At 37.4% G+C, this 19,965-nt stretch overlaps 1 protein-coding gene across 3 annotated transcripts in view; it reads right to left on the bottom strand.

Annotated features, from left to right (window-relative positions):
• XPOT (exportin for tRNA) overlaps nt 1-19,965 on the bottom strand; it is a 41,817-nt gene that overhangs the window by 21,342 nt on the left and 510 nt on the right. For 2 of the 3 annotated variants that reach the window (XM_072843076.1, XM_072843075.1), the window contains exons 2-12: nt 16,971-17,104; nt 11,807-11,889; nt 10,011-10,067; nt 8,865-8,934; nt 7,852-8,070; nt 5,732-5,916; nt 5,466-5,634; nt 3,862-4,098; nt 1,584-1,622; nt 1,391-1,453; nt 304-428 (exon numbers count right to left, since the gene is read on the bottom strand). In XM_072843076.1, coding sequence (XP_072699177.1) covers nt 304-428; nt 1,391-1,453; nt 1,584-1,622; nt 3,862-4,098; nt 5,466-5,634; nt 5,732-5,916; nt 7,852-8,070; nt 8,865-8,934; nt 10,011-10,067; nt 11,807-11,889; nt 16,971-17,030 — 1,307 coding nt within the window. In that variant the 5' untranslated portion in view covers nt 17,031-17,104. Of the gene's footprint in view, nt 1-303; nt 429-1,390; nt 1,454-1,583; nt 1,623-3,861; nt 4,099-5,465; nt 5,635-5,731; nt 5,917-7,851; nt 8,071-8,864; nt 8,935-10,010; nt 10,068-11,806; nt 11,891-16,970; nt 17,105-19,965 lie in introns of those variants that run through there. The other variant, XM_072843077.1, reaches the window with a different exon arrangement.

Below are 19,965 nucleotides of genomic sequence, written 5' to 3'. Positions count from 1 at the left end.
TAGATGTGGGGGATGAGTGCAATAGGGGATGGGTACTAAAGAATACACTTATCGTGATGAGCAATAAATAATGTACAGACCTATTAAATCGCTATAATGTGTACCTGAAACTAATGTAACACTGTATGTTAACTACACTGGAATTAAAAAAAGAGGTAAATGGAGACAAGTGCATTGCTTCAGAGATACACATAAAATCTTAATAAGTAACAAAAATTATTAAGTTATGTGAATAATTTATTGTAGATGATCAAGGAGAAAAGGAAAGGCGTAGACTTGTCACAAAAACAGTAATAAACTTACTGTAGTGTAGAGCTAAAAACTCTGCGAACAGAAGCCAACAGTAACTCTGGTGAAACTTGAGCAAGCCTGTCCAACAATAACTTCAGTTGTTTTCTATATTCTACAAACATGGCTTCATCTTCACCCTAAGATATATTTAAAAATTTTTATTTTAAAACTTAAAAGCCTGAAAATTCACATAAATGGTTGGTTCTCACATAGTATTATGCATTTATAAATTTAGTATGTACCTTTTCTCTCCTCACAAATAAGCATTTCTGAACACAGCCCTAGACCTCAAAAGCCTGGAGCCAAAAACAGTATATGTAGGAGGTTAAATTAAGGACAAGAATCTGAAACCAAATGGGTTCATGCTGGGCTTTATGAGAACTTCACCACCTTATTTGTACTCCTTGTATCTTGTAATACCATATGAATGGAAATATCTGTAACAAGCCTGGCTCTTTGTAAGTGTATCATGTGTTATCATCACCATTATCTTTTCACAGTCCAAAGTTTTTGATGCCTCAGGTGGGGAATTGAACACTTAGCACATTGCAAAATAGTATAAGCCATGCTTGAGTTGACAGGAAGCACTTGATGATCATTGTATTTGATGGTAAACTGACTCACTGGCAACCGTGGACAAGACTTGTAACTGCAACAGGTCCAGAGAGTTAAATGACTCATTCCTACTCTCCCACAGACACTTATGATCGGAGGTCCACTGACCAGGCCTCAACTCATCACTCTTATTAAATGTAAACTGCAATATGATCACCAATGATATTGTCAATATTTTACAAAGTTCAGTGCCACCAAATGTTTTAAAAAAAGTGACAAAATACCAAAAAGGTATTTTTTGAAGATATTATGAAGGATTATAAGGCTTCTATTAATTCACCTAAGGCTGAAGTCAATCGTAACCAAGAGTGACTGTTAAAATACTTCGTTTTAAAGGACTCTAACATAATCAAAACTTAAAATGTAAAAAAAACAAAAAACAAAAACTTAAAATGTTAATTTGAGGTAAGTAAATAACGAATTAAAACTGGTTTCCCCCCAGTGTAAAATTCTTTTTCTTTTTTTCCCACTGTAAAATTCTTACCTCATTTTCAAAGTTATATTCTTCATCATAAGTCAGTTTTTTCATAACAGCCAACATGATTGCCTAAAATTAAGAATAAAATGTCTTTTGTCAGTTTCCTTTAACTTGATATACTTTGAAATTAACTTGTATTTCAAGACAGACTGCAGATACATATTCTAGTATTGGTTTATAAGAAGCAAAAAAGAATTACCTCCACATTAGCTTTTTGCTGATCCGAGAGCACTGGAAGCTGTTAAAAAGTAAGAAACAATTTATTAGATTTCCTAAAGTTATACTCCCTTATCACAATATTTTTCTTTTTTTAAAAATTATTTTAAATTTTATTTATTTATTCATGAGAGACAGAGAGAGTCAGAGACACAGGCAGAGGGAGAAGTAGGCTCCCTGTGGGGGAGCCTGCGGGACTCAATCTCAGGTGCCCCACTCCCCCGCCTTTTTAAAAATGATTTTATTTTGGGCCCCTGGATGGCTCAGTTGGTTGAGTGTCTGCCTTCGGCTCAGGTCGTGATCCTGAAGTCCTGGGACTGAGCCCTGAGTCTGAGCTCTGAGTCCTGCTTCCCCTCTCCCTCTGCTCCTCTCCCTGCTTGTGCTATCTCAAATAAATAGAATAAAATCTTTGAAAATACATAAATATTTTAATAAATTTATTTGAGAGAGAGCATGAAGGGTGGGGGAGGGAGAGGGACAAGCAGACTTCCTACAGAGTAGGGAGCCTGACAAGGAGTTTGATCCTAAGACCCCAGGATCATGACCTGAGCCGACGATGGCAGACACAACTAAGTGAGCCACCCAGGTGCCCCTCACAATATTTTTCTAATCAATTAAGATCTTTTAAAACATGCACACAACTTTCGTGGAGGGCAGTTTGGCAGTACCTTTTTAAAAAAAAAAAAAAAAGATTTATTTATTTATTCATTCATGAGACAGAGAGAGAGAGAGAGAGAGAGAGAGAGAGAAAGCAGAGACATAGGCAGAGGGAGAAGCAGGCTCCGTGCAGGGAGCCTGATGTGGGACTCGACCCGGGGTCTCCAGGATCACGCCCTGGGCCGAAGGCAGGGGCTAAACCGCTGAGCCACCCAGGGATCCCTGGCAGTACTTTTCTATATTTCAAACGCACCTAACATAAGATCTAGCAATTCCATTTCTACTAAACAATCTGACATATAGATGAATTTCAACTTTAAGGATATTTATAATGAATTTACCAAAGAAGTCTACAGGATAGTAAAGTATGGTCTTCCCTTGTTTTCAAATAAGGCAAAAAAGCTAGAAGTCTGTTAAGAGACACACAGCGTAATTACCAGGAGTCATTTTAACTTTCTTCATTATCTTTCCTATTACCTAAAAAGTTCCTTAAGGTATGTATGCAGACATACATTACATTCAGAATAATATAGGAACTAATATTTTAAGCTTGACTTGATTTAACCAATCAAATATAACTGAAATAGGAATTGTTTTCTCACCTAATGACATAATGAGAAATTACTAATTTTTCAAAGGCTATCAGCCATTATATGGAGACTTTTTTTTTAAAATTTTTATTTATTTATGATAGTCACACACAGAGAGAGAGGCAGAGACATAGGCAGAGGGAGAAGCAGGCTCCATGCACTGGGAGCCCAACGTGGGATTCGATCCCGGGTCTCCAGGATCGCGTCCTGGGCCAAAGGCAGGCGCTAAACCACTGCGCCACCCAGGGATCCCTATATGGAGACTATTATGGTCTACATTTTAAGTTCTTATTGGAAGCAACTGCCTAAGAGAAAATTTTTAATTGTAAAAAAAACTGTTCATTAGAAATAATGCATATATAATTAAAATATGAATGATGTTTAACAAAATTACTGTATTTAAAAACAAACACAAAGGTGCTTGGTCAGTCCGTTAAGTGTCCAACTCTTGATCTCAGCTCAGGTCTTGATCTCAGGGTCGTGAGTTCAAGGCCTGCATTAGGCTCCACACCAAGCGTGGAACCTACTTAATAACAAAAGAAAAAAAAGGAAAGGAAAAAAATAAAAACAAACAGATTTAAAATAAAAAAAATGGCCTAAACCTGTAGCAATAATTCAACGCTTGTTAAAGTCTAGTGAATTGAAGTTGGAGAGAGTAGGAAGACAGAGATACATTAATATATAACAGTAAATATCATTAGCTAATAGAATTATGTATATTTTCTTCTTTTCAATTTCCTGTATTTTCCACTTCTCTATAGCTTGTCTATATTATCTACTGGGCAAAAAAGATTAAAGCAAGGACTTACTTGTTTCTTTTTTTTTTTTTTTTTAAAGATTTTATTTATTTATTCATAGAGACACATGGGTAGGGGGTGGGGAGAGAGAGAGGCAGAGGGAGAAGCAGGCCCCATGCAGGGAGCCCGACCTGGGACTCGATCCTGGGTCTCCAGGATCACACCCCAGGCTGCAGGGGGCGCTAAACCGCTAAACCACCGGGGCTGCCCGACTTACCTGTTTCAAAATATGAAGATAATCATAACAAAATCCAATAATGTTAGAAGAGATGTCATCATCCTCATGAATTAGTAGCTGCAGCATCAGAGCCACTTTTGTTTCAATAGCTTGTAGTGCCTCTTGAGCATTCTTGATATCCCCATTCTTAATTAATTTAGTCCAACTAACTATCAATGACTGTCCCATTCCATTTACCAGTTTAGAAAATCTGGCTAGAAAGTCAACATCTTCTTCCTATTAAGCAATCAAAAGAGATCTCAACTTAGAAACACCCACATAAAAAAAAGAAAAAGAAAAAAACGCCCACTTAAGAATAAGAGAAACTCTAAACTTTAGTATGAATCAAGAGCCAATTATAAGATTCAATTTTAAACTAACATCAGACATTTAACCATTCTACTGTCTTGACTAAACAATTTTTAGAATTTCAGTTCAATTATTATTAACCATTTGTACTCTTTCAACCAACTCTTTTTAATGGTTATAGGCCTATAGACACTGCCAATTTTATAAAAGCTTGAAGGGATTTGTGGTTTTAAAAATCTTTCTAAACTGCTCAAGTTAGTAAACATGCTGTAATGATGTCATATTATTACAGTATGCGTAATAACTTCTAGCAGTCCTTTCTGAAACTATTTGAGTCCTAACTATATTGCAAAGACATAGAGCTGCTATTATAACTACCGGCCTAAGGTCATACTAGTGAGATTGTTTATTAGTTACCCTTATGATACTCTCCTACAGAAAGAGATGTTACCTTCATCATTTTAGGACTTTTACCATAGACTAAACAGAACAATTATCAGCAATGTGAGAAAATGCTACTGTTCTTCTGCATTACTGACGTATCACCAAAACAAATATTTCTTAAATTTTTTATCACTGTCACAGGTAAATACAAATCTTCAAATTCTGTTTCTAAATTACTTACCACACTCAGAGCCTTCAGCTTATTGGAGCTAAACTCCAACAGCTTAAATGAATAACAAAAGTATGGTGAAAATGTAACAATCATAACTAAGTCTAGTTTTGGTCAAAATGCACTGCCAGGTACACAGTATAGTTTCTTGCTACTTAAAAGTATAGACCAGTAGTCTCTAATCAAATTCAAGTTTGTGAGAAATGCAGAACTGCAGGTATCATCCCAGATCTTTTTTTTTTTTTTTTTGGTTTTGTTTTAAAGATTTTATTTATTTATACATGAGAGACACAGAGAGAGAGGCAGAGACACAGGCAGAGGGAGAAGCAGGCTCCATGCAGGGAGCTTTATGTGGGACTCGATCCCAGGACGCTAGGATCATGCCCTGAGCTCAACGCAGATGCTCAACTACTGAGCCACCCAGGCGTCCCTCATCCCAGATCTTCAGGTCTAGAACTGGTATAATCTACTGTCCCAGGCAAATGCTACAGGTACATTATGGCTTTCTGGTTACAGTGTTTCTTTATGGTCTCAAGGAGAGTTTACACATAAAAAAAAAGAAGAAAGAAAGAAAAAGAAAGCATATTTAAATTAGTGCCTATCCTACTTTCTTCTAACAATTTTTATTTTATTTTATTTTTCTTCTAACAATTTTTAAAACTTCATACATAAATTTACTGACCTGGTCAATGCTGAAAAACCCAGCAGACTGTAAGACTTGACACAAAGATTCTACTAGTTTCATTTTATCAACAGGATCCATTCCTTTATTTACAATTTCAAATAAACAGTCACATGCTTCTTCCCGTAGAACTTCTATTGACATATGACCTAGCAGCATATTTATAAACCTGGCAATAGGAGAAAAAAATTGTTATATTTCCAAACTCATGAGTTTTACATACTGTATTTTGTAGGTTTAGATCTTTAAAATATAGGTATACTTACCTATCATTGGCTATAAGGGATAAGTCTATCCAAGAGACATAAGCCCCAACTACTTCAAGGCACTGACATGTCACTTCTGAATTAGTATACTGATAATTTTGTAAAATTTGGTACCATGATTCCACCAAGTTTGGAATGCACTGCTCCCTCATGGTATCTTTTATTAGAGTATTCCTACGAGCCTCCTAAAAAACAAAACAAAACATCTCACGCACAAAGCAGATTACTACACAAAATAATTTCTGACATCTGAATAGCTGCATAGAGTAATTTCCTCACAATTAAACTTCCAGACTTGTTAACACATTCCCTGCCACTATTTCCTACTTATCAATTCTAAAATCATATCCTATAATTCTTTTAATTTCCTTTTTCCATTATATTCCTCAAAGGCAGATTTAATTTCTTCTTAAACACAAACTACAAATAAGCATTTACTTAGAAATCTAAAGCATATGATGAAAGGGACTTCTCAATATTATGCAAACATAAACTACTTAAAGGAATGGAAATTTGTTTTTAATTAAATGAAATATATATATATTTTAAGATTTTATTTATTCATGAGAGACAGATTGAGAGGTAGAGACACAGGCAGAGGTAGAAGCAGGCTTCCTGTCAGGAGCCTGATGTGGGACTCGATCCCAGGACCCTGGGATCATGCCCTGAGCCGAAGGCAGACGCTCAACCACTGAGCCACCCAGGCATCCTTATTTTTTCGATTCTGAACAAAAATTTTAAGTAATCTCTATGCCCAATGTGGGGCTCAAACTCACAACCCTGAAATCAAGAGTCACATGTTCCACTGAGTGAGCCACCCAGGTGCCCCAAGAATGGTAATTATTATTATTATTATCATTATTTTTAAAGAGAGAGTGGGAGGATGGGGAAGGACAGAAGAAAAGGGAGAAGGAGAGAGAATTTTTTTTTAAAGATTTTATTTATTTGAGAGAAAGGGAGCATGAGTGCACGTGCTTGTAGGGAGAGGGGAAAAGGGAGAGGGAAAGGCAGGAGCCCACCATGAGGCTGATCCCTGGACCTGGGGATCATAACCTGAACCGAAGGCAGACACTTAACCGACTGTGCCCCACAGGTGCCCCAGGAATGGCAATAATTTAAATGTATGATAATAACCTTTAAAGTTATAAGTATGTCTGACATACAAAGACCTTAAATTATTATACACATCTGAATCAAGCAATTTTTTTCTTTTCTCTCTTTTAAAAGATTTTATTTATTTATTCATGAGAGACACAGAGATAGAGAAGCAGAGACATAGGTAGAGGGAGAAGCAGGCTCCATGCAGGGAGCCCGATGTGGGACTCGATCCCGGGACCCCAGGATCACACCCCGAGCCAAAGGCAGACACTGAAACCACTGAGCCACCAGGGCATCCCTTGCTCTCTTTTTTGAATCAAGCAACTTCTGTTGTCTTCTTGAAGAATAAGGAAAAAGTTATATTGGATTATGCACAGAGAAAGACTAAGGTGACAGGTTTTATGACTGAGAATACGGAATAAACTAGCAGATTCATAAGCAATGATTCCTCCTCACTAACTATCTAGTAGTAAATACAGACAACATTTCTCCAGAAATTCATAAAACAACCAATTTGTGCATTTTATTGGAGAAAGTGCTTGCATAGTTAAAAAGAAAATCTAAAGTTATACTTTAATTTCAACATACACCTGGGGGGAAAAGCCCAGTTCAAGTCCTTTGTAGACAAAATTCAAAATGTTGGGTGAATTTAGGGGTGCCTGGCTAGTTCAGTCAGTAGAACACATAACTTGATCTCAGAATTATGAGTTCAAGCCCCATGTTGGGTGTGGAGCCTGCTTGGGAAAAAAAAAAAGTTGGCGAATTTAGAATTAATTTGAAGGTGCCTAGGCTGGCTCAGTTGGAAGAGCATGTGACTTTTTTTTTTTTTTTTTTTTTTTTGAGCATGTGACTCTTGATCAAGGGGCTGTGAGTTTGAGCCCCATACTGGGTGGAAAGATTACTAAACATAAAGTAAATAAATTTGTCTCTAAAAAATGAAATTTCCTGCTTTTTTTATTATGTACTCATCCTCTCCTACAAAATCTACATTAAAAACTAATGATTAATGGTAAGTTACTTGCCTCTGATGTATGCACCACATCACGATCCACCAACTCTGAATCAATAGCCATGAGGATTCGGAGGTACAAATCTACTCCCCTTGGATTTAGGTCCACTACTGAGAGAATGTCAAAAAAAAACTTGGGCCATCTAGTGAGATATTCTGTAACAAAAAGCAAGGCGAAGACTTGGGCTGCTTTATTTCGTATAAAGGTCTTCTCTGGTTGAGGATTCAGCATCTGACAAACAGAAAAATTGCCCATGAAATTAAATGTAAATTGCAAAGTCTCATTGTTTTCCTACTTATTATCAATAAGAAAAAACTCACCAAACCTCGACAGTTTAGATTAGCTGTGCAACAAATATGCTTGAAAATTACCAAGGTATTTAAGTGACTACCCAGATGGAAAACAAAGGTGCTATGTTTACTTCTCATTCTTACACTTTTAAAGTTTCATGTGCAGAATTTTACTAGTTTTTGGTTCTACTAAATTGTTTTTTTTTTTTTTTAGCTGTTTGCTTTAGGAAAAATAATTCTAGCTACATAACTGCTTTATATGTTAATATTAGTTAAAATTAACAAAAAAGAACATAATGCGAATAAAGAACTCCAGTGGTTCCCTTGTAAAAGGCTCTTTGTGAAGAGGCTGTCCAGGAGAGCTCCCCTTTATTTTTTTTTTTTTTTGAGAGCTCCCCTTTAGAAGCGAAAAAAAAATGTTTGTCTTTTTTTGTTTGTTAAATAGTTAAAAAACCAAACCAAAACAAAAAAAAACCAAACAAACCCATTTTAAAACCAAAGTTTCAACAATGTGTCATGGAAAGCATGACAGTCTCAGTTATTAATATAATTTAAAATTATCACTAAGTTTTTATATACCCATAATCTTTGAAACCAGCACTTTCTAAAAAAAAAGCTATGGGATCAAAGGGAGGATAAATGGTCAACATTTCTGAGGGAAAGTTCTAAACTCTTGCAAAACTAAAAATTTAAATATCTAAAAATTTGAGGTACTGAACATAATTACTATTTTACCTGAGCTTGAAGCCAAGATATGAGCGTCTCCCTAATTAGTTGCTGCTGAACAGTAGTTAGTTCTGAATATCTGTTCAAAATAGAGAAGAAAAATAATAATGGCTATATTTGGTGTCTGTGATTTAAAAAGTAACAGCCTCACATATTTGAAAGGGAAAATTTGTGTAATACTCAATTATTTAAAACTTCCTAAAATAAACTGATAATGCTTCTCATCACAGCTTTATTTTATTTTAATCTTTATTTATTCATGAGAGACAGAGACAGAGGCAGAAACACAGGCAGAGGGAGAAGCAGGCTCCATGCAGGGAGCCCAGTGTGGGACTCAATCCCCAGACCCGGGGTCACGCCCTGAGCTGAAGGCAGACACTCAACCACTGAGCCACCAAGGCGTCCCTCATCACGGCTTTAAAGAAAAGATACGGGTCAGCCTGGTAGACAGTGTAACACAATCACTGATCTTACTTTGATTTGTGGTCTAGGTCATGTCAAAACAAAATGGCAGCTGTGGAATTTCTCAAATGGAAATATGTCTATATTTTGAGGTCTGTCGCTTACAGAGACAAGGAGGCAAACGGAGAGTCCTCTGAGCAGTGATTCACTATTTCCACTTCATTAAGGCAGGGGAATTGAATGGCCATGCTGCCACTAACCTTTAACAGTTGTCATGTAGAAACAGGTCTGGTGTTGCTAGATTTTCTTTTTCCAGAGAAGTACGAAATCTAATTTTTTCTGTGAAATGTCTGGATTTTTAATATGTAACCATTTAGCTCAGTAATTTTAAAACACTTTGGGATAAATCAGAAACACACCTATAAAATGGATATGTTTTATACACTCTTTTTTTAAAGATTTTATTTATTTATTCATGAGAGACACACAGAGAGAGATTGGCAGAGACACAGGCAGAGGGAAAAGCAGGCTCCATGCAGGGAGCCTGATGTGGGACTTGATCGCGGGACCCTGGGGTCACTCCCTGGGCCAAAAAAGGCAGTTGCTCAACCACCGAGCCACCCAGGGATCCCCAGTTTTACACACTTTCAATTTACAGTTTGTATTATGATTTTTCCCAAAGAGAGAAAAACTAATTTAAAAAACGACTTCTCCCCACAAATTTCAGAGTCAAAACAGTGAGAAAAGCCTTACTTGTATTTAACTTGATGTTCTAGTACTTGAAAGCAGAAAAACTTTATGTGATCATCACTGAAAAAGAAAAAAGGAAAATCAGATAAGAATATAATTTAGAGAAAACAAAAGTAAAGTACGAGTACTAGTAAAATACAGTTGAAAAGTTTCTCAAATAAGACCTTTGGCTTACGTTCTATTCATCATCAGTCTCTAATTGTTTAGAACTTACATATTATACCATTCTCAATAGTTTCATTAAATCTGACAAGCAAAAAAAAAAAAGAAAGAAAAAGAAAAAACTTAAGTGCACCTAAGGATACTGCTTTGAAAACAAGGAATTCCCCTAATTGTAGATGTTAGGATTAACTGGAACAACTCCTACACTTTATGATAGAAAGGCGAGGTGTAAAATGACAAATGGTCACACAGCCAGAGACTGAGTCAAATCAGAGATGGTAGGTGAAGTCTTATCTAAAATTCAACCCTAGCCAGTTCCACTGCAGTCAAATCCAAAACAGGCAGGGTCACTTGGACTGATAGTTCAGCCTTAAATCAGATCTCCCAATTATCTACTCTCAAGTCTCCCCAGGGGTGATGCAGAGTTGCAGTAAACCAGCTACAATCTCTGACAAAATCTCTTTAGTGAACAACAATCTGCTCATTTAAAATAGTTGGTTTGGGCCAGGCTTAGTCATGGAAGAATTGTCACATATAAAACTAACTGGTCAATATAAGAATAGATAATATTTTAACTTAGACTATATGAATTAACTAAACAAAATAATTTCACACACAAGAAGATAAAACTTAATCTTTCAAAATTTTAAGTTTCTTAGCACCTCTTCTAAGACCTTAGGGTTTCTATTCTTATCATGGTTGACACTGAAACCTTAAATGAACTACACAAAACTCATGTTTTCCACTCAAATATAAACTTCAGGAATACTTCAATTAAAAGTCAGATCTAAAAAAATAAAAAGCTAGATCTTATGTATTTTTTTAAATTCCAGTTAACCTACAGTGTTTTATATTAGTTCCAGGCATACAATATAATGATTCAGCACTTCCATACATCATCCTGTGCTCAACACGAGTGCCCTCCTTTATCCCCATCATGTATTTAACCCCTTCCCACCCACCTCCTCCCTGGTAACCATCAGTTTGTTCTCTATAATTAAGAGTCTGTTTCTTGATTTGTCTCTCTTATTTTTTCACTTTGCTCATGTTTTGAGTATATTAAAAATTTTTCAAAAAGGAAAAAACCTAGTGCATATTTGATATGGGCTAGATAACCTGAACACTTGTGAGAGGTGGGGAAAAATAACTAAAAGTCTAGGAATCTGTGCTAATTGCTCCTCAATCCCTTAGAGACACAAAGTGGAAATTGTAGAGGATGGATTATGAGTGTGATCAATGTTAAGAAGGATGAAGTGAATGCAGGTCCAATATTCCAATATTGGTCCAATATTAAAAAACTGGCAAATGAATGTTTTTATACTTTAAATTAAAATAAAAACTTAAGATTTGTACAGTTCATGATTTCCTCCTTTGCCAACTTTTTAGAAAACCAACTATCACTTGCCATCATAAGAAGATTCTACCTGAGATCTGCTGTCAGGTACCCAACATAAGGCAAAGTATAGTTTTACTGAAAAATCAATCCCAGAATGGCCAAATTTCTAGTTTATATTTTTCCCATTTCTACCCTGAATGGTTTTCATAAGTCATAAAATGGCTTTATGAAAACACTTTCCAAATACAGGTCTCACAGAAATTTAAATTCCTGTAAGCCATGTAAATTTTGTTTTAATTACCTGTATGTCCTCTGGGCTAGAGCTTCTGCACACACTTGCCAGGCATCTGGGGAAATCTTTAACTGCTCAAAATAGGCCAGGGCCTGTAAGATTGCAAAGCCAAAAATGCATTTGGAACAGTCAATCTCAATGCCCTACTGATATTAAAATGTTCTAGGAGTAGCAAACCAATACTAATCAGTCAATCTGAAGAAAAATAGCTAAAACATTGAATTCTGGCTTCTGAGTAAGTGCAACTAGTGATCATTCCCAGAAAAAAGTTAAGTAAAAAACAAATTGTCTCAGTTAGATATTCAAACCTGTTTCCTTACAGCAAAGGAGACAACACAAAAATGCCGTGCAGACCTCACGGGTTATTATGAGAATGAAGACAAAAACTACTGAAGTATTTTGTCAAGTACTATGCTACCGAGGTATATGCAATTATAAAACGATACATAAACGGCATTTTTCCTATATAGTTGTAAATATGTTATGAAAGAGGTAGTTAACAAAATTAGTGTCCATGGGGTGCCTGGCTATCTCAGTAGGTAGAGTGTGTGACTCTTGATCTCAGGGATGTGAATTCAAACTCCATGATGGGTGTAGAGATTACTTAAAAATAAAGTCTTTAGGGACACCTGGCTGGCTCAGTCAGTGGAGCATGTGACTCTTGACCTCTGGGTTGTGAGTTCGAGCTCCATGCTGAGTGTAGAAATTACTTAAAAATTAAAAAAAAATATTTAAAAAAAACAGGGGTGCCTGGCTCAGTGAAGCATCCAACTCTTGATTTCAGCTTAGGTCTTGATCTCAGGGTTGTGAGTTCAAACCTCACGTTCGGCTCTACATTGGGCGTGGAGCCTACCTTTTTTTTTTTTAAGATTGTATTTATTCATGAGAGACAGAGAGAGGCAGAGACACAGGCAGAGCGAGAAGCAGGCTCCATGTGGGGAGCCCAGTGTGGGACTCGATCCCAGGACCCCAGGATCACAACCTAAGCCAAAGGCAGACGCTCAACCACTGAGCCACCCAGGTGACCCTGAAGCCAACTTTAAAAAATTAATTAAGGGGCACCTGGGTGGCTCAGGTTATAATTCCAGGGTCCTGGGATAGAGACCCATGACTGGCTCTCTGCTCAGCAGAGGGTCTGCTTCTCCTTCTCCAGTCTCCCCCATCGCCGCCCGCCCCCCCGACTCATGTGCACTCTCCAGCTCGTCCTCTCTCTGATAAAGAAAATCTTTTAAAAATTTTTAATTAAAAGTAAATAAAACAAAACAAAAAATAAATATAAAAATAAAATGTTAAAAAGAAGTAAAAAACAAAAAATCAAAATTAGAGTCCAAATGCATGATATGAATTTTGGAAAACCAGAAATAATTGAAAAGCTTTAGGAAATGGTTCTCATTTCTCTGTTCATGAATTCATGGCTTTGTTATAAGAGTAAGTATAGTCTAGAAAGGATGAAGCATCAAGTCCATGTGCTCTTTATCAGAATGTTGGGGAAATGGGAATGACTTCTGTCACTCTTTTCCATTAGCATGTTGCAGCTGGCATCAATGACAATGGACAAACAGTAACCCTAACAACCTGTGAAAAGTATCTCAGTCCAGAAAATTACACAAAGATAGTGCTAGGTAATTTTAAAGTAACTGATGTATTGATCAAGAACTGAAATGATGTAGAAAAAAACGTTAAGAAATAGAAGAACCTAATTTTTCTTTTAAGGGTGGGTGGGAAGGGACAGAGGAAGGAATCCCAAGCGGGCTCCACTCCCAGCAGAGCCTGATGTGGGGCTCAGTCTCATAACCCTGAGATCACCTGAGCCGAAACAGAGATGGACACTTAACCAACTGAGCTACCCAGGTGTCCCTTAGAAAAACCTAATTTTAATTAGTAAATATTTTTTAAAATTACAGTTTGTGGGACACCTGGGTGGCTCAGTTGGTTAAGTGTCTGCCTTCAGCTCAGATCATGATCCCAGCGTTCTGGGATCGAGCCCTGCATTATGCTCCTTGCTCATCAGGGAGTCTGCTTCTCCCTTTCCCTCTCCTTCTGGCTTGTGCTCTCTTTCTAATAAATAAAATCTTAAAATAAAAAAACCCCAACAAAACAAAAACAACTATGGTTTGTACCCCAGTAGTGATGAAATCAATTGTATAGGTCTTTATCAGCAATCAAAAAATGACAAACAGGGAGGCCTGGGTGGCTCAGCGGTTTAGTGCTGCCTTCAGCCCAGGGTGTGATCCTGAAGTCCGGGGATCGAGTCCCATATCAGGCTCCCTGCATGGAGCCTGCTTCTCCCTGTGTCTCTGCCTCTCTCTCTCTCTCTATGTCTCTCATGAATAAATAAATAAAATCTTAAAAAACAAAAACGAATGACAAACAGTATCAGAGTGCACTGTTCATAATAAAAATAACCAGTATTTTGTATAAACTGTTTTCAAGTTGTATATATATACATATATAAAAAATACTTAGTTATACACGTCTATACACACACAATGAAAATGTAAAATTTTTTCTTTTAGGTTGAAGATTTTAAAAGAAAAGGAAAAAACCTCTATTATAGTTGTATGACTGAGGGAATGGGTTTTCCTATGTGGTCTCACTGGCTGCTCCCACTGATGGAGAACCAAGTAAATGAAGGTAAGTAGATGACAACAACCAAATACTATCTTAAGTATAAATGGCTATCTTTCGAAATTAAGAACAGAAGAAACTAGGCTGCTGCAAAGAACCTAATACAGTTGTCTAACAATACTCCATGAAACTTAGGGTTTCCTTTAGGAACATTTATGGTCTCATTTAAGGAGATGGTGGAAGTCAATCATGTATGTTGCATTACCATCTAATACCTCCCTTGCCATAAAAGGGGGGAGGAAAAGACGGGGCGGATGTGATTCAGTTGTTAGAATTATCACTGACATACCATTTTCTTTAAATAATAGCAAGTTTTAATCAAAGACAGTGATTCCATTAAAAAAGTGAAAATAACTTAAAAGTTTTCAGTTTTTAACTAAAGTCTTTACACTCTGAATGTGTGCATTAATAGCATTTTTTATTTTTAAAGATGCATTGAGAGAGAGAGAGAGAGAGAGAGAGAGAGAACATGAGCAAGTGCGGGGAGGAGGTAGGGAGCAGATGGAGAGAAGAGAGATAATCTCAAGCAGACTCTCAGCTGACTGCAGAGCTCCAATACGGGGCTTGATCCCATGACCATGAGATCATGACCTGAACCAAAAGCAAGAGTCAGATGCTCAATCAAATGAGCCACCCAGCCACCCCATTTACTAGCATTTTTAAGTGAAATTTTATGGCAATCAGGAAGAAGTCAAAGCTTTTATCGCCTTTTCTTCTCTTTCATACCTTTTCTCTAATGCTCTACTGCCTCTAAGTGGCAATAGTCACTTCAGCTACTGTTCCTGTAAAAAAAATAGAACTATAGCTGGACAACTGAGAATTGGGGTTGGCAGTTATCTTACAATCAAACTGGATTAGTGTTCCACTACTCTTGATTTCCAACATGAGAACTATCAGAATTCACTTTCCTTAAGATTCCTTTTTTTTTATCCTAATTAATTCTGTTATTCAGGTTGGCTTAATGGGTATCAAATCAAGCCTGAATTTGGATGCTTAACATAGGTCTGTAACGGGTAGAACTCATTTTTATTGATAAAAAGCATAGCTTTATAAAAAGACCTGTAACAATGCATTGGGTTTACTTTCCTGAAAATTACTGCACATTTTTTTTATAAAGATTTTATTTATTTATTCATGAGAGACAGAGAGAAGCACGCTCCATGCAGGGAGCCCGATGTGGGACTCGATCCCAGGTCTCCAGGATCACACCCCAGGTGAAAGCAGCGCTAAACTGCTGAGCCACTGGGGCTGCCCAAAATTACTGCACATTTAAAAAATTGTTGCGGGGAGGAGGGCGGGGGGTGGGAGTGAATGGGTGACGGGCACTGGGGGTTATTCTGTATGTTAGTAAATTGAACACCAATAAAAAATAAATTAAAAAAAATTGTTGCATTTTAATCTGTTGTATTTAATAAAAAACAAATGATTTTCAAAAAGGATCATTAGTGGGGGGAAAAAAAAACTAGGAAGGCTATCTAATAACCAAACAAATAGTAAAGGGCTTTTAGTTACAGACAAGTATTACCAAGGTAATGACCTACCATAGATACTTTGACTATATAATTAAGGCTTTGAAGGTAGGTACCTTAAACTCCTACTTCTCTGTCTACACACAGAAAACATGGATTTTAAATGTCTTTTGATGTCCTAACTAGTTTGTTAGTTATCTTGTAACTAGACTATTTAAATCTAAATTCCTGTTATTTTCCTTTATTATATAGATGACTGGTTACTTATTTAACAGCAGAGGAATGGAAGCATGTTAGAAACTACTTGAGATTTTTTTTCTTAAATTCTCCTTAAAAGCACAACAAAAACGAACAATATTTAGTGAGACTGTTACCCTTACTCAGCTCATTTATAAAAATATCCTTTGCTATGAGAAGTAGAAAGAGAAAATGCCTCTCCTTCCACTTACCCTATACTTCAAAACACCCACGTCTTTAAAAAAACTCAATTATAGGCTTATTCTTTAAATTCTTCTGTCATTCACCTGTAGTCATGATTACAGGTACAGCCTACATTATGTTTGTTTATATTTGCCCAAATATCCTAGCACCTCATAATGGATTCCTTGTCATCTAATCATTTTATGTAACCTAAAACATGGCATATCATATCTACTAATTTACATGTCTGCCTGGACTAAATAACAAGGACGCTAAATACCACTAACATGAAGGCTAAATAACTTGTCCAGACCAAGCCAGGCCATGGAAAGATAAAGTATGCACGTCTGCCACCATGGAAAGTTCCTCAAGCAATCCTTCTCACTGTAACTTTTAAATAATTAGAAATAATGATTGATGTGACATAAAGAGCTGCCTTGAATCACATGAGATTTTAATACCTTTGTTGAGCCAACTAAAAAGAACATAAATCACAATGCTTATAGTTTCTGTATTCAGAATATATTCAAGTACCTCAAATCTGTCTGTTCATTTCTACTCAAATGAAACCTTTATCATATGTACTTTGTTTGTAAAGTCCTCTAATGTAAATCTGTAATGATTTTTAAAGAAATGATTAAAATGACTTTACTTACCCTTTGTCTGAAGTCTGAATCAGCATTTGGATTTAGCCCTAAAAGAGCCTGTTCATCCATCCCTGCCACTAGTCTTGGAGTTTTCTGATTACAATAGGTGTGCCCTCTGATCCCACAGAAGAATCCACAAACATCTGCACACACACACACACACACAAAAAAAGGTGACAGAAAGCAATACTTGGTAAACAAAACTGATGCATATCCAGAATATCCTAGGTAGGTAACATTATGCAAGTAAGTTTAAATGTTGAAAGAACTTCTTTTGAAACTACCCAAAATTACAACTAAAGGAGCCTAAGTCTCAGAAGAATGGACCTACTAAATACTCCACAAATTTTATTCAAGATCATCAATATAGAAATTCTTTTCTACTTTAAATAGAAGCATTTAATTTATGCAGTGTAATTATCCCCGGTACTTAAAAGTGCAATCGTGCAACTATACTAAAAAATGACAAATCTAGATATTATACTAATTTACCTACTTCCGTTTATCAATATCGTAAACCTTTAGGTAAAACAACACCACCACCACCACCTTGGAATGGCTGACTAAACAGTGATCTTTGTGTTCAATATCCTTACGGGAGTGCCTAAAGTACTTCAAGATAAGTCAAATCAAAGAGGAAGTAGAACAGTGAAAAACCAGTCATTTAACTTTTAAACAACAGACTCTGGACAATTTTAGAAATGTATTTCAAAAAATACTTTTAATAGTAGCTATAAAAACTGATAAATCACAACTTAATATTGAATATTAACTAGAGCTAATTTAAGAACATTCTTTTAGTCTTTGGAAGGAATGTACTTTTGCATGGTATAGGGTCTAACATTCTCAAAAAAGAACACGATTTAAGCCCCAAAAGGCAACTTGGTTATTGACAGAATGTATAGATGAGGGAACAAGGAACAAATTCTAAATGATGTGAAAAATCAAATTCATTCTCCCAATACCTATGGGGTAGGGAGACCATCCTGCTACTTCCATCAAAAAGCTGTAGGGCTTTTACCTGCCCTGGTGTTAATTATCATACAGCAAAGAGAAAATCAGAGCCTAAAGAAACCAAGAGACTAAAGGCAGAGGGTGAGGGTGCACAGCCTTTTTGGAACGGTGAGGCCAGTATCTGATCCAGGTTAGAGGACCCCAGCTACAATATGCTTTTCTGTCTTCCCCTGGGCCTGCCTGAAACAAATGCTAAGTCAGGTTACATGCTGAGAGCTCTTGGAGAGAAAAGCTCAACCCTTTCCCTTATGATTTCTATCATACTTGCAGACTATAGCAAGGCAGCGTAGCTCCCCACTGCCCTCAGGATTAAGATCCAAACTCTTTTGAAGGACTCCTCACTCCTCGGCACCACAACCCAGCGAGGTCAGTGGTATTCTGACTTTCATCTTTGCACTCACTGCTCTTTTCTTGTTACTTGGTTAACTCCTGCCTGTCCTTCAAAATTCAGCTTAGGGGTCACCTCTTTCAAGAACACTTCTTTGACCCCTATTGTTCAATTCTCCCAAACTGGATTAAACGCCCCTTGTTAAGTGCTGATATGTTGTCACTGCCTGCTTACTAGTTTTCTCTCAATAATCTTAAAGGGAAAGGGATACCTTAAATATCTGTCATTATGCCCTTAGGACATAGAACATAGGCTTTGGGTTTGTACTCTAATTTAGTCGTTTTTAAACTGGGGCCACATGGACAAATAGGAAATGTGGGAGACAGAGCCCTTTCTATGAACTGGAAAAGAGAATGTGTATCTCATAAAGTTGTAATTCAATGAGACAAGGTATGTAAGGGATGTCTGGCACACAGTGGGTCCTTAATAGATCATAATTTAGAGCTAGTCTCGTGGGGGATGGGACCTACTTGGAGCAGTCTAGATTTACCATCTCATATTAATAAATGGGCATTTGAACAGATGGGAAAACACACAAAAAAAGGCAGTGATTCTCCTCCTCTATCCCTGCCAAAAAACGACAAGAAGATCTGATGATTCCCTGGAAAAAATGTAAACACAAAAAAAGAAAATGTGGGTTTCTGTGAATCCCAGATTAAAAGGTCCTCTAAAAGATTCCCTGAAATGAAGGGGAAACTGCTTAAGTGTGGTCGAGTTCCTTTAATCAAGCAAAAAAACACAGCACTGGCCTTAAAAAAAAAACAACAACCCGTCTAGTCAATAATCTAAGGAAACATAAACCTGTTAACAGTTGTCAGCACATAAAGAATCCCCCATAGAGAGGGAACTTGCATAATGATCCATATGCAGGGGCGCACACCCACATGTGTGCAAACAACCGGTGAGTGACAACCTGTGCAAAAAGGTGACCCGTCCCCGGTCCCCAGGTGAGAGGCCGCGCACCAACAGGTGAGGTGCTGGCGGGGCACAGAGGTGCAGGCTCAGACCTTTGTTACAATGCGATAAACCCTTCACCTACGCATCTCGTCCAGTTCCCGGGGAAGGCGAGCACCACACTGAAAACAGCCCCAGCTCTACTTTGATTGCCATCAAATAAAAAAGAAAAAAAAAAAAAAAGGAAAAAAAAATCAAGCCATCTGGGGAAATCCCTCCACACCTACTAAAGATTGTTCAGAGACCGAGGCTGAATCTTTCCAGTCTTGTTAGCACCACGCTGACAAGTCGCTTTAGTAAAACGTAACTTCCCCCCAGTAACAACTAATTAGCACTTTTCAAAAAAAAAAAAAAAAAGTGCTCGTGTCTTCTGGTTCCAGGGAAACCTCACGCTTGTCGAATCCTGCAGAACGGCGAGGAAGGGAAGAGAAGAAATGGCGTGTCTGTGCTGGCAAATTACTGCACAGAAATAACACTTTTCTCCCCCCCCTTTTTCTTGTCCTGGGGCGGGGGGGTTGGGGGTGAGCAAGTTTGAGGTCCCTGCAGTGGGAGGCGGCGGGACGCGCCGCTCTCGTGCCAAACGCTGCGGGGCCACGGGCGATGCCGACCCCACAGCCCTCGCCCCGTCCCTCCCTCCCTCCCTCCCTC

The sequence above is a fragment of the Canis lupus genome, chromosome 11, assembly GCF_048164855.1.
Source record: "Canis lupus baileyi chromosome 11, mCanLup2.hap1, whole genome shotgun sequence".
NCBI lineage: Eukaryota > Metazoa > Chordata > Mammalia > Carnivora > Canidae > Canis > Canis lupus.
The sequence above is the reverse complement of the archived record's forward strand: the minus strand, read 5'-3'. Positions and strand labels throughout refer to the sequence as shown.